At 52.5% G+C, this 14,900-nt stretch overlaps 1 protein-coding gene across 10 annotated transcripts in view; it reads left to right on the plus strand.

The window, feature by feature from the left end:
- spop (speckle type BTB/POZ protein) overlaps positions 1–14,593 on the plus strand; it is a 57,622-nt gene extending 43,029 nt beyond the window's left edge. For all 10 annotated transcript variants that reach the window (XM_023829236.2, XM_023829241.2, XM_072705267.1 and 7 more), the window contains 5 exons: positions 3,879–4,056; positions 6,236–6,291; positions 8,737–8,859; positions 9,679–9,821; positions 13,261–14,593. In XM_023829236.2, the coding sequence (XP_023685004.1) occupies positions 3,879–4,056; positions 6,236–6,291; positions 8,737–8,859; positions 9,679–9,821; positions 13,261–13,405 (645 nt within the window). In that variant the 3' untranslated portion in view covers positions 13,406–14,593. The remainder of the gene's footprint in view (positions 1–3,878; positions 4,057–6,235; positions 6,292–8,736; positions 8,860–9,678; positions 9,822–13,260) is intronic.
- Positions 14,594–14,900: the final 307 nt, after the last annotated feature.

Genomic DNA, 14,900 nt, shown 5'->3' on the forward strand with positions numbered 1-14,900 from the left:
TAATGTTGGCACTGTGCCACCATGACAGAAAAGGAGAGGAGGAAGCAGGAAGTCGTTCAAAAGGCCTGGGTTCTTTCCCTGCCCATTGGGCAGGTTCGCTGTCATATGGCTCACCTTGCAGAGTTTGATTGGCTGAAGAGTTTAATAGGCTAGCAGTAAGAGCAAAGTATGCTAATATGTGGGCAAGTAGGAGGTGTAGTTAGGGTGCTGAGAGCAAAGTGGGCTGTGATGGTTTTACAGTGGCAGATGTCTATTTGGACAAATCAGGGTTTGCCATGTTGAGGGGTGGAGGTCAACTTTGTCTTTATGTTTAGCCCATGTAATTTTTATATAGACCCAAAATTGTCCAAAACATTATTATTTTTTTCATCGATTTGGTGCAAAATGGTCTTTTTCGACAGCAGTCTCGAGTAATACATCACTCTCTGTCAGAAGGTAATCTGTGGCACTGTAGTCTGTTTTTTTGTTTTTCCTCAAGGTCCCCCTGAAAAATCAAAACAACAAGTACTGAAGAAAAGAAAACGGTGCAACAAGCAGAGAAGAAAAGGGAAAAAAAACAGAAAAGAGTAGGAATCCTTTGACGTGCAGTTGGTTGCATTTTGCATTGAAACCCTAATTATTTCTCTGTCGACAGAGTGAAAATATTGACCAATAGGGGTGTATTGTTCCTCTGATTGTAAAGAGAGTACAGCAATCTTTTTTTGAGGCCAGAACGTGACCTGCGAACAAGCACAGCTGGACAGGTGGCTCTCAGCATTGGCAGCTGCGAGCACATGGCCGACTGACCATCTGTACATAGTGGATATGTTAGAGCTGGCTTGAGTTTGTGAAGTTTGTTCCTTACAGGCCTCATGGAGCATGTTTGGCCCAAGAAACCTTGATATGCGAGGAACTTAGTGTAGAGGAACCTCGACCTTAGCGTTGAGCTTAATATACTAATTTGTGTATATTTTAGTACTATTTCATGCCTCACAAGGCATGGATAATGAGTGTGAATCGGAAAGAATGAACAAAACGGGGTGAAGAGAGCATTTTGCGTGAAGCTTTGCTTTACCTGCCAGCATTGCATTGTGGATTTAACCTGCTTGTGAACAGTTCCCCGCAAACCCGGAACATAGAATTAAGCGCAGCTACGAAACGCTGTCACGTTTCAACAGCCATGTAATTTTGGGGGGGAAGCCCCCCCCCCCCCCCACCTAGTCAAGCGAGACCCTGCAGAAGAACAGCACGCTAAGATGCGTGTCCGCCGCATGTAGGAAATGTCTGTTTTCCGCTTGGTTTAATTGACAATTAATCCGTGCAGAAAGTAATTAGAATGAATTCGACACACTGTGTTCCGGAAACCTGAGGACCGCGGCATGATATTAATTGGTTTATTTATATAACCGGCTGGGGTTTCTTTCATCTGCACCCCTGTATTTTGTTACTAAGAGTTGCTAAGCGTACCGGTAGCTTTTTGTGGCACTGGTGAACTTGACCCTCCCCCCGCCCCCCAAACTCTCAGGAAGGGGTCCATGCTATTATCACCCCCCCTGCAGAATGGCACCCCAAGCCCCAAACTTTTGCGGTAACTTGTCTGCCCTCCCAATCTCCCTCTTCGCAGTCCCTAACGAGTGCAAGATGAATTTGAGTCGGTGGAGGGAGATGGATTGGTAGTAGAAGTACTGCCACGCAGTCCTCTCTCCCCCCCCCCATCCTGCCATGCCTGCGCTCCCGCCCCCCCCAGTGTGATTTATGGAGCTGCTTGTGGGCCCCGGCTGCTGCAGGAACCCACGGATTCGTGCCCGTCTCCTTTCGCCCCTTGTTCTGTGAGGGTGCTGCTTCTGGGCGGGTTCCCAAAAATGCACGGGCTAAGTTGAAACTTGCAGACTTGGGATCGGCTGAAATTGACTCACTGAGGCCTCTCAGCTTGTCAGACGTCGGCTCGGACCTGTATCCGCAGACTCCTCCAGCAAATGATGCCGGTCCATCCAGAACTTGCCTGCAGTTTTGTTCTGCCGTCTGGCGGACATTTACAGAACACGGGTCCCACATTTGCTGTCAAGGTGCCCTGACCTGTAAGATTCAAAACGCTTTCGTTCTGCCTTCTTCCAGCTCCGGGTAAGTCCCCATGTTGGGGGCTTGTTTTCCGTTCAGTCGCTGATACAAGCAGATGGTTTTTCATTTTAAGAAGAAGAATTTCTCTTTCATCTTGGCATATCCACCAGACGGGCCTGTTTGAGCGCTAGATCGTAATAAACACGCTCGAGATCTCTCTTCCGAATCGCTGCCGCAGTCTTTTGTGTTCGGAGGTATGGCTGAAATGAGATGCAGGAGAAGAATGTCAGCGAGACCCGTGGACAGTGCCAACATTTCTGCGCGAACCTCTCTCCGACGTCACCTGCGGCTGCGCCTGGTTGCCGGGTCACCACGGCGACATGGTCCACTTTGTGGTTGAGATGCTGTGTGGTGGCTGGTACTATGGCCCTCACGCCTTGTGGGTTGCCAGTTCCAGTTTTGCCTTTGCTCTGTGTTTGCAGAGTTTTTGCAGGACCTCCCTACCACTGTGATAGCATGTAGTTAAGCATCTATAATGCCCATGTGTCCCATCTCGGATGTACCCCCTCCTGCCCTATGCCGCCTGGGACAAGCTCCTGACTCACTGGGACCAGTAATCAGTAAAAAAAAGAAAAAAGACCACTGTGGTCAAAGCGGATGACCAAGCTTGATGGTCCCTGATCAAAGGGGCTGAGGCCCGCACCGGCGCCAGGCCAGTCGTGGCCCAAACGGCACCGCTCTCGCCAGCGCTCTGTAAAGAGCATTGCCCGTTAGCGCCAGAACCCTGAACCGTGAAATGAGGTATGTAGAAGAAGCATGAGGAGGATGGGCTCTCTGCAGCCGGCAATACTTGCTGCTACTCTCCACTGCGCGACAGCGCGCTACCATTTGCAAGCAAATGGTTTTTTTTCTATTCTTATTATTATTATGTTATACGTTTGGAACTGAGCAACATGGTCCCCAAATATCCAAAAGATTCAGGCATTCTGTTTGTGCATCAGAATGCCTTTAAGGGTGTAACATTTCTCTCCCCCTCCGCCAAGTTAATACTGGGCCAGATCTCTCTCTTAGCTGGGGATTTCTGCACCTGCTGCCGGGGAGGGGGCGGGGACTGACTGACCTCGGTCAAGCGCTCGTGGACGAGCCCCGGCCGCCCCCACCCGACCTCAAAGCTGCGCCGCCGAGCCGCTGTGTCCTGGCTCTCGCGCGCGTTGTGACAGCTCTTGTGGGAGATGATATACCAGCAGGCGAGCAGCTGGCAAGTGCGTTACGGGAAGGGGAGCCAATTATACGCATGCGTGAGTCAGACGAGACCCATTCCACTCGGAACCCTCCCAGTATCAGCGTATGTATACCTAGCGCTGATCCAACCCCCCCCTCGTGATCAATGAGCTGTACGTATCCCCACTTGGGTGGGGGGAGTGAAGAATCTCCTCACAGCTCCTCAGTCCTGGGGTGCTCATCTTCCCCCCAACACCCCCCTATATTTATAGTGACAGCAGAGGGTAGGTTGGGGGGGGGGGTGGGTGCAGGGGCTAGGCTCGTTAGAAGTTTCCCTAGCAGACTGCTGTCAGAGTTGCAATGTGAATGCGGCTTGTGTCAAACTGAGGCAGATTGTCTTGCAGGGGTAGGGGCTGTGGCCCTGTAGATGCGAGAGGTGAGGGGAGTAATTGGTCTCACTCGGATGACATGGTGAGCAAGCAGATGACCTGCTGGCAGGCCAGTTTCCCCTCTCTCTTTGAAGGCTGTGGCAAATTGGGTATTGATCTTGAGTTTTTTCAACAAATAGTATAAACGCATGCTAAGCTGGTTATGTTTTTTTTTTTTTTTTTGTGCAACAGGTGAGTGTGGTGCAGGACTCCGTAAACATCTCAGGCCAGAACACCATGAACATGGTGAAGGTGCCTGACTGCCGACTGGCCGACGAGCTGGGCGGCCTCTGGGAGAACTCGCGCTTCACCGACTGCTCCCTCTGTGTGGCAGGACAGGAATTCCAGGCCCACAAAGCCATCCTGGCAGGTACAGCTCCTTACGAGAAGAGTAACCACACAGTAGACTGTATACACCAAGAGTAACCACGCCGTACACTGTATACATCAAGAGTAACCACGCCGTACGCTGTATACACCAAGAGTAACCATGCCGTACGCTGTATACATCAAGAGTAACCACACCGTACACTGTACACACCAAGAGTAACCACGCCGTACACTGTACACACCGAGAGTAACCACGCCGTACACTGTATACACCAAGAGTAACCACGCCGAACACTGTATACACCAAGAGTAACCACGCCATACACCAAGAGTAACCACGCCGTACACTGTATACACCAAGAGTAACCACGCCGTGCGCTGTATACACCAAGAGTAACCACGCCGTGCGCTGTATACACCCAGAGTAACCACGCCGTACGCTGTATACACCAAGAGTAACCACGCCGTACGCTGTATACATCAAGAGTAACCACGCCGTGCGCTGTATACATCAAGAGTAACCACGCCGTGCGCTGTATACACCGAGTAACCACGCCGTGCGCTGTATACACCGAGTAACCACGCCGTACGCTGTATACACCAAGAGTAACCACGCCGTACGCTGTACAGTATACACCAAGAGTAACCACGCCGTACGCTGTATACATCAAGAGTAACCACGCCGTGCGCTGTATACACCAAGAGTAACCATGCCGTACGCTGTATACATCAAGAGTAACCACGCCGTGCGCTGTATACACCAAGAGTAACCACACTGTACACTGTATGCAACCAAGAGTAACCACGCCGTACACTGTATACATCAAGAGTAACCACGCCGTACGCTGTATACATCAAGAGTAACCACGCCGTACGCTGTATACACCAAGAGTAACCACGCCGTACGCTGTATACACCAAGAGTAACCACGCCGTACGCTGTATGCAACCAAGAGTAACCACGCCGTACACTGTATGCAACCAAGAGTAACCACGCCGTACACTGTATGCAACCAAGAGTAACCACGCCGTACGCTGTATGCACCAGTTCAGTATTCTAAGGGAGTACGGCTGGCCAAAAACCTGAACCCGGAGCCTCATGACGGCGAGACCGGGAGACCATGCAGAGACCAGAGAGACCATGCACAAAAGCTAATATAACGCTGTCACATTCTTATGCTGGACCGATATTGATAAATCAATGGCGCCTTGGAGGAAATACAATCACGTAAATGTCTCACTTCTCTGTAATTTAACCTGAGGCACATACCCAAAAGCAAGTGAAAGGTTTTAATTTAGGCAGTCTATTAGTGCACGTGCTTTCCAGTAAATACGGTCTTTATGCACGCTGCTCACTATATACTGTGTTTATATTTGTACTTCTAAAACAATGAGCTGGTCTCCTTTTATTAATTGTGATTTTTGTTAGTTGTGTCTGTGCACATCCTGCACTGGGCTGGCTTCCCATCCTGGGTGTGTACCCTGCCTTGTGTCCTGTGCTACCCGTGCACCTGGGATGGGCTCCAGGCTCCATCTGCAAGCCTGTACTGGCTAAGTGGTGCAGCATGGATGGTTGTTTGTAGTAGCAGTAGTAATATTAGTAGAGTGATTTGTATATAAATAAAATGTCATTTCTGCTTCTGCAATATGGCGGCTTGTTGTAATCAGTCTTCGTCTTGCTATTGTCTTTCGCACGGATGGCCAGATAGTTACCAAAGAATTGTGAATTAATCAAATGAAGCCCTTCACTCGTGCCTGCTTCTGATTGGACGTAGGTGGCGATGGTGCAAAATGGCACCTTGTTAAAATGGTGCACGCTAATAGGAATATGTCAGTGTCTTAAATGATTGCTGCTTGGTGGAATTATGACCCTCCGATTAATTACAGAGGGACCTTTTAAAGTTCACATATTTATGAATGCTTAGAACGTGAGCGCAGTAGTACTGAGTAGTATGACTGCGGATCTTTTCTGGAGGGGCTTATTTCTTAATGGCTCCTTTTGGTAGAACCTGGTGGTTGATTTTCCCCCAGGAGACCCGTAGTTCACATGCTTAGGACAGATGCTGTGGAGTCAGCTGGTTTCAGCATCACTGTAGCCGAGCTCTTTGGGCACCGAAAGTCCTTCTTAGGGGAGGGATTACAACCGGATATTCTGAATGCCTCACTTCCGACACCGGCCAGCAGGTCGGCGCCACTGATTCCTGTCCCTCTGTCTTTCAGCTCGCTCGCCCGTGTTCAGCGCCATGTTCGAGCATGAGATGGAGGAGAGCAAAAAGGTGAGTGGTGAGGCATGAGAGAATTCTCCATATCGATCGCCCCTCCCCCCCCGGCTGCGCGGTTGCTGCGGCAGCCCCCAGCACTGTGTGTCGCTTCTTGTCGCTAATTAAATTCCAAACGGAGGCTGTGGAAACGGGGGCACACGCTGACCCCTTCCCACCCCGTGCACGTTCTGCCGGGATCCCAGGAGTCGGCCACAGCCGTCCTCCGCGCTTTTCTTTAACACAGCCGCACTCCGGTCTCTCTTATTTTTGCTATCCTCAAAGGGAACCACTGGCTATTTTTAGGTCCCACTTTTCAATTTCGAAGCACAATTAGCTCGCCCCTATTGGGCCTCGTCGGTAAATAACGCCAACGCCTGTCAGCGTGGCTCCATAGGAGGCGGGGAGTCTGGGCTCCGGCTGCGTTTTCTGGGGCACTAATGAAAAACAAACAGGCCCCCAGCGCTGCGTTTTTGTTTTCAAGGTGTTAAACCTGGGGGTGGCCACGGATCACGTGTCATTTTCTGGTACCTCGGGGCCATGTTCTCTGCCGGCAGCCTCCCTCCGGTGCTATTTCCCTGCCCCCCCCCCCAGTGCGGCCATGGAAGGTGCCCCTCTGTACCTTGGTGCTTTCACCTCTCTTGCATCAGAGAGCCACCTCCATCTGGCTGCCGAGCCACAAGACAGAGGGCAGGGCATCAGCCCCTGGAAGAATGACGCCCTCAGGTCGAGCAGGTTGGGTTTTTTAGAATCTATTGGGTAAACATACCGCCGCATTTACCACTGCTGCAGCAAAATGAAAATGCACGTGTAGAAACCGAATCGAGGAGTAGGAGTCCACCAAAGCCGGAACGAGCCGGAGATTCTCCCGTCACCATGCCGACGCGGACGGAGTTAAAAAAATGGCTGCCTTGCTCGTGCCTCGCAGGTGGCGGAAGCCGGCAAACTCCGGCAGCCGTGGGGGGGGGGGGGGGGAACGCCTCCAAGCCTGCTCGGGGGAGACCCACATGATTGGGATCACCGCCTTCGCCCAGGACGTGCCGCACTCCCACGCCTCGCCGCAGATGGGAGCGGCCACCAGAGCTGACGCAAGGCATCGTGGGCCGGTTTTTCAGCCCGGCAGGGGGGCGGAGAGTGGCAGTGGCAGAGTCATGGAGTCGGGGGTGATTTAGCGGCCGTGTCACTCTAAAATTGATGCCTGCGAGCTCAGGTGGGAAATAAGGCGGTGAGGAAGAAATACATTTTAATTGCTGTTTAAGCCGCTCCGCTCGTCCCGGAGAACAGGATCCATCTCCATATTTAGACTGAGGAAGCTGATAAATAGGTTAACCGTCTCACGCGGAAGGCCGCAAAGACAAATGGGGCAGTTTAAAAGGAAAATATATTTAAATATTCCGGCTTTCTGTCCGCTCTCCACCTTCCCTGAAACCTTGCTTCTCTTTCGACGGTAGCGCGAAGTTCATTTTTCCTAATTGCGTTCGGGTGTCGGAGCAACGCGATGCTATGTTAAAGTGGAAGATTACCACGGCTGTCCCCTTGGGCCATGGGGCTCCCCCCGCCCCTGAAGACCTGACGGGCGTTGGTGGGTGCGCTGTCGGAGATCAGGATCATGCGTCACTTTCTGTGAGTTTCGGGTTTTTGGCGGACGGCTGTCACAGCCTTTCCAAATAGGCATGTTCTCGAATGACGGCCAGCTTCCTTACCTGTTCCCCCCCCCCTCCTCCCCCAAATCTATTTATATCATGTCTTACTCAAAGGTATCACAGCAGTGTTACCCGAGGCTTGAACCTTTAACCTTCTCCTTTCAAGTCTCCGACCTTAACTGCCATGCCTCCGGCGTTCTGGGCAAAGAACGGCCCCGCTAAGTCCGGACGCAGCCTGCGACCCCAATGCCTCCTGTTAATCAGGCTCGTCAAGTGCTCGTTAAACCCCCACCCAAACCGCGGGCGTCACGCCCAGCGGCAGTGCGTAATCGCGGTGGGCTTCGGGCGGCTTCCATCGTTTATATCCAGGCCATTATCTTTGATTGGCGAGACACGGCCTCTGTCAGCTGGGGGCATTTCAGACTATTTAAAGTACACCCCCCGGACTGAAGCAGTGTCACACAGCATTGTTGTGAGTTATTTAAGGTTGGGAAGGCAATTTGCGCTCAGACCTGGGAGTGATTTTTGGGTATTTTTCTTTTCTTTGCCATCTGTGGCATTGAAAAGTGGTTGATAAAAAGCTTTGAAATGCCTCCCTGCTTCCCCATCGTCAGGCAGTCTCAAGCGCGGCTTGTCATGGAACGCGCTAGATGTGCAGCATGCGTTTTTTTTTAAAGTAGTTTGAATCTTAATGGTGGTTTGGGAGTCTCATTCAGCAGGTAGGGCTGATGTTACAGGAATTGATTTTTATGTATAGCCGAGTTCGAAAAGCATTAGATGAACCTCCACCCCCAACCCCCACCCACTTCTCCCTGCACAGAATCGCGTGGAGATCAACGATGTTGAGCCTGAGGTCTTCAAGGAGATGATGTGCTTCATCTACACAGGCAAGGCGCCCAACCTGGACAAGATGGCAGACGACCTACTGGCCGCAGCAGACAAGGTGAGACTTCAGAAGACTTCAAACACCAGGCGTGACCCCTGTCAACTCATGCCCCCGGCTCGGCGCCTTGTCCAGTGATCTTTAAACGTCAACAATAACATTATTGTTTACTAGGGATGTATACAGGGGCGTGACAGCAAGGGCAACTGCCACAGCTGAAAGTTGATTGGCTCTCGGAGTGCCTTCCCTCATGTCACTCACAAATCCGAAACACGTCATTGGCTAATAAGGTTGGCCCCCTGTATGAATCACCCCTGTTATTCAATGCATCGCCTCACCTCTAACTAGTGATAGTCTAACAACCTCAGACTAGCTAGTGATGAAGGAAGCGAAGGCAGTGGAAGTGGAGAGAGTAACGCCTGGGCTTCTGTGGGTTCTGTGGTGCCGTCGTGGCGGTGACTCTGAGGGCTCCGTGGGCCTTCAGAGAGATCCCAGGGGGAACCTACTCGCCCGCTCCTGCACCGCCGCCTCCCCCCAGTGACGGGTTCTGGATAATAGCCGCTCATCCCAGGAGGCGTGTGGCCGGCTCTCCGTCAGCCTAGCTGTGCTGACGTAACTGGAAGCGGGAGCCAGACTGGGGGGCCTTGGTCAGGGTCTGTAGAGGGAGGGGTCTAGGTGTGATGTTCCACTTGAAGTTAGCGGGTAGAAACACCATGTCGGAGAACAAGCCCTTATGATGCTAACAGGCTTTTAGCTGGGATCTGCTCTGTGCTGCTCCTCATTTGTCTCTGATCCCCCCCCCCCCCATCTGGTTCCCTCGCCACCTCCTCACTCTCATTTTCTATTCGTATAACCCCCCCCCCCCACCCCCCGCCACAGTATGCGCTGGAGCGTTTGAAGGTGATGTGCGAGGACGCCTTGTGCACCAGCCTGTCGGTGGAGAATGCTGCAGAGATCCTCATCTTGGCCGACCTGCACAGCGCCGACCAGCTCAAGACGCAGGCTGTTGACTTCATCAACTAGTGAGTGCCCCCGCCCCTTTCTCAGATGCCCCGCCCCTTTCTCAGATGCCTCCGCCCCCTTTCTCAGATGCCCCGCCCCTTTGTGTGAGGCCCCATCCCCGATGCTGATGTCCAGGGGCCCTCTGAGATGCTACCAGAAGCCAGTTCTCTCATTTTTAATACATAAGACTTGGAAGTAGGAGAGTCGCTGAGGTGGAATAGCACTTGCACGGCCGGCTGCCCGCATTTTTTAAAAAGCGCTCTGCTCAATTGGGAGCTTCATAGTGTTCCAGGCCTTGTTCCTCATCCCATCAGAATCATGCTGCCGTACAGCCACCACCCATGGATGGCCTGTCAGCCGCACGCTCCCTCTTCCTCACCCCCTCTTCATTCTGTGGTGGTTTTCTAGACATAAGGCTCCAACCGTAGAAGGCACTTTAGTGCCCCCTGCTGTGCCGGAGTGTTGAGTTGGCCAGATGTTTCAAACCCAATCTGTTTGGTGGGTGACACTGGAACAAAGTGTTGAGCTTTCTGATATGGTCGTTAAATTTTTCAATGATAAACATACTAAAAAAATTGCTTAGAGCCCCAAACAGGTGCTATTGGAGAAACGTAGGCTGAATTTTAATGATTCCTAATACTAATTATTCCACCCCCCCCTTCCAAATTTATCATCACCAGAGGAGGGAAACCACCTAATTAAGTAGGATCTCTTAGATGTTAATTAAATTTATTCTTTTGAAAAGCAGTGCTAAGATCAATAGGGAGATCTACAGACATGCAGGTCTGCGTGGTTTTGGGGGGGGGGGTCGCTGAGGCACCAGCATTGACAAGAGGCTGTGGGGGTGGGGGGGGGCGGAATGTTGCAGCAGGCAACAGCTATAGTGAGCATTGTGTCTGCTGACAAGGAAGCAGCCTCGCTTAAAAACACAGATCATAATTACTCACTCCTCATCCTCCTTGCCCCCCCCCTCCCCGCCACTCCTCCTAATTGTCTCGCTCATCGGGTGGGGAGGGCCTAAGTGTTTCAGAACAGTTTTGCAATGCAAACTGCCCCCCCCCCCTCCCCACCCCCAAACTCTCCAATGCTCGCCATTAATTGTTACCCTACTGTTATGACAGTTTAATTTGCTGCTGTATTGTTGTTGCGGGTGGTAGGGGGGGTGGGTGGGGGGGGGGGATTGGTCTCTAGGGTCTCCTGGCAGCAAGACGCTATCAAATAAAAAAAATCAATAAAGAAAAATAATAAAGACGGCAGACCCCAAACTGCACCCGATAATACAAACCCCCCCCCCCCACCACCACCTCCTCCTATTCCTTTGCTTCCCACGTTTGTTTTGACGCACTTTCCATCCCACCTTCCTGAAAATGGGGCCAGAGAGTGCATGCAGAAATGAGGCCATGAGATTTATGGGGTTGAGGAAGGGTAGCTTCAACAATCAGAGTCGTCGTGTGCTAGCGAGGGGTGGGGCGGGGGGGGGGGCCCTGTGACAGTGGAGCGGACGCTGGCGTGAGCCGCCTCCCTGATCCCGGGGGAGCGTGTGGCCTCGTCTCAGGGCTTTACTGTAATATGGGAGGCCGACCCGACTTCAGCTTGCGGGATATGGTGATGGACCGCCGTACGTCTGGGCTTCTGAGGCTCAAGGCTTTGCTGGCTCTGGCCCTGCAGATGCCAGCGCGGTTTTCACTGCCCGCCTTTCCAGTCCGTCCCCCGATGTTTTTGCGACGTGTGCTGTCTCGAGCGTGAGTTCATTAGAAAAGTATTCCCCTCCTTGACCCACTTTATGGTGTTCCATCCGTCGAACGCACTGCTCCGATTGGGCAGAGTAACGGCATCGACTCAACTCAAAACACAACATTAATCCCAAAAGGAACAAGGGGAAAATAGCACCTAAAAGTCCATAGAGTACTGCACATCTCAGAGGAGCCGGAATGACTAAAGCTTATAATGGACGTCTGTTGTGCCTGCTGAGCCACTCCATTATACTTGAAACCAATTAAACCCTTGCCCCTGCTTAGCCACGCCCATTTGGTCACGCCCCCCTGATCTGATTGGTTGTATGTGTAATAAGGGAAATGATACCTGTCTTAATACTGATTCTGGTCGGCTTCCTCCTCTCCTTCGCTTGCTCCTTGCTCGTCTGCTTCTCTTGCCCGTAAAAGCTTAGTTCAGGCCTTTGCCAAGGCAGTAATTTGCCTAATATATTATCGGTGACATTTCTCCGTGTTAACGGCGTTTACAGCATTGGGAGTGGATGAGGTAGGCAATCAATCATGTTGCGGCTAATCGGACCGCAGTGGAATCGGAAAGACGGTGGGGGTGGGGGTGGGGGAGTTGCCATTTGGCTCTGAGGTGGGGGTCTGGGTACTGGGCAGTGTTTGCCTCAATGTTGGCATGCGGTTGGGTAATTGGAAATGGACGTAAACGGCACCGCTGGCTTGGAGAAGGTCCACTGTTATGTCCTGGTTCTGAAGGAGTGTGAACGGGTTTTCTGTGTATCCATCACCCGCTGGGAGGCTGTCTGCCAGAACACAGAGTGCCGGCATTTAAGGTCACTGGAAAAGGTTAGCGAGAATGGCTCCAAGCGGCTATTTGTTGTGGACCCCCCCCATAAGCCCCCACGGCAGCTCAGGTTGTGTCTTTATCACCCACGGTGGTTATCGGGTGCCCTATCAGACAGGCCAATTTGTCAACAGCTTCCTCGGAGCAACGGGCCCAATGGCGGCAGGGATCTCCGTGAGATTGCGGGTCCGGGGTCCGGCTTTCATTCTGTCGCATCCACGGTTTGCCCGGCTGCTGCCGTCTTGGCCGTCGATAAGCCCCGCCTGCGGTTACTATGACCCGCTTGGGGGTGGGGGCTCCTTAACGCAGCTGCACGTGCAGAAGATCATTAACCCGCATGGCGCCCGTGTTCTAAAAGAAGTAACAATGCAGAATTTTAGAGAAGCTCAAAGAGGAGTCCCTGAGCAGGTGGGTGGGGGCATATCGCTGATGGCGGTGCCGTCGGGGGAGCGGGAGTGCAGCCGCGGGGCACACATTAGCACCCAGTAATGACGTGCGCCGGGTGGGGGGGGGGGGGACAGGACGTGCTCTTTAGCAGGCGAGGTATTCAGGGCTGATGGCACTGTGCCGGCGTGAACCCGGCCACATGGAGGGCGGCAGCATTACGGGTCCGTGATGGGGGGGACTTGGGTTTCTGGGCTCCTGATTCTTTTGGGGAGTGGGGGGGGGGGGTGTGCCAATATCAGACCCAGATCTGTTTGCGTTTATATGCTGTTGCCCGTGTTGCTGTGTTGTGCAAATCCTGTCACTGACAGGATTTGCACGATTCCCGTTGGTTACTCGCACGTTTCCTTGGAGCAATTTGGCATCATGTGTTAATCCCGCCCTGATGTAACAATCTATTTCCCCTCTCTCTCCTCTCTCCCCCCCCCCCCCCCCCCCACCTCCATGCTGCAGCCACGCATCAGACGTGATGGAGACCTCGGGCTGGAAGTCCATGGTTGTCTCCCACCCCCACCTGGTGGCCGAGGCCTACCGCTCCCTGGCCTCGGCGCAGTGCCCCTTCCTGGGGCCGCCCCGCAAGCGGCTCAAACAGTCCTAGGGGCCCGGCCGGCACCCCCTCCCCCCGTTCCCTGCCGCCGCCCCCCTCAGCTCGCCCAGTACAGGCCGGCGAGTCGCTCCCTTCCCGTCGTCTTCTAGCTCCAAGCCCCCCTCAGAAGGGCCCCAGTGTGAACACTCCCTTCTCCCGCTCCCTGCCCAGGCAACGCTGCTGCACTCTGTCCCTCAGCGGTCGACGGCGGAGTAAGACAAGGCGATGAGCCGGAATCTTCCGGCAGGCCGGCCCCTCCCAGGCGAGAGTCCGCAGACGGCGCTCGTGCCTCGGCCCCACGGCGGAGGAGGTATGCAGCGATGGCGGGCGGGCGTGGTCGCTCGCTCGTCACGCTTACTGACGGCTCCGATGAGAGGAGGAGTGGCAAACTCTTGGACGAGAAGCTCACCAAGGACTTCGAGACCCTGAATCTCTTTGCTTTGTCTTGTCGAGTGCCTCCTACTGGTCAACCTTCTGTTTTTTTTTTTATTTTTGTTTTTTTTCCTGTCGCAAAAGGAGAACTTTGAAAACCATTTGATCGCAGCAGTGCTCGGTTTGAAAGTACTGATTGGAAAACCTGCGGTGAGATCAGTGGAGATGACCTGGTTTTCCATATTTTTTGAGCCGGAATATACCGGAACAGGCACTGCTGAGGATAGTCTCGGTTTCGCTCGGTCCGCCTCCCTTTCAGTCTGCCCTCCCTTCGCCCTCGGGCACCCTCGGTGCAGGAAATTGCGTCCCGAAGCGAGATGGGAGTCTGCAGCAGGCGGCGACCCACTGGGTAAAGACCTTGTCGAGACTGAAGGACCTACAGGAAGAGAAGATGTTTCCAGCTGGGTCACAATAGGCCAGCAGACAGAGGACAGAAGGGATGGAGATGTGTAAAATAAATTATTCTCTTTGTGAGATCTTTGTATTTGAACATTCTGCTAGTAGCACTTGTGTTTAAGTCTTAAAGTCCAAGGCTTCCTTGCGAAATCCTGAAATACATCAGAAAATGGGTTAAAAAAAAAATATAAATAAAAGATTCCGTCAGTTTTATAGTGCAAAACCATCAGTAAATGTGTGCCGTCAGGTTCAGTCAGGCATGTCGATCTCGCCGTGGTTTTATTTTCTCCATTTTGTTTCCAGAAGAGACCTTTGTTGTTGTTTTTCTTCTTTCATAGGCGTTTGTGCGAAACATCAGTGTTTTCAAAAGAAGTGTGTTTTTTTTCTTCATGAGATCGAAATGCAGAGGCTTTCTGTGGTTTGGGGTGGAGGTTGGGGTGGGCGGGGGGGGGGGGGGGGGATAAAAATGGAAATGAACACGTTCTAATGTTCAGGAAATTCAAAGCCTATTTCTGTAAGAAAAATACAAAACAACAAATATACCACCATCAGAGGGTTTTTTTTTTTTTTACCGTGATGCCTGCAACTTCGTCATCCTTCTGGGGTGGGGGGGGGGTTGCTCCGCAGGCAGGGTGCCCCCCCCCACGCCAAAACAATGCTTATTCAGATCCTCCAGGTG

The sequence above is a fragment of the Paramormyrops kingsleyae genome, chromosome 22, assembly GCF_048594095.1.
Source record: "Paramormyrops kingsleyae isolate MSU_618 chromosome 22, PKINGS_0.4, whole genome shotgun sequence".
Lineage (NCBI taxonomy): Eukaryota > Metazoa > Chordata > Actinopteri > Osteoglossiformes > Mormyridae > Paramormyrops > Paramormyrops kingsleyae.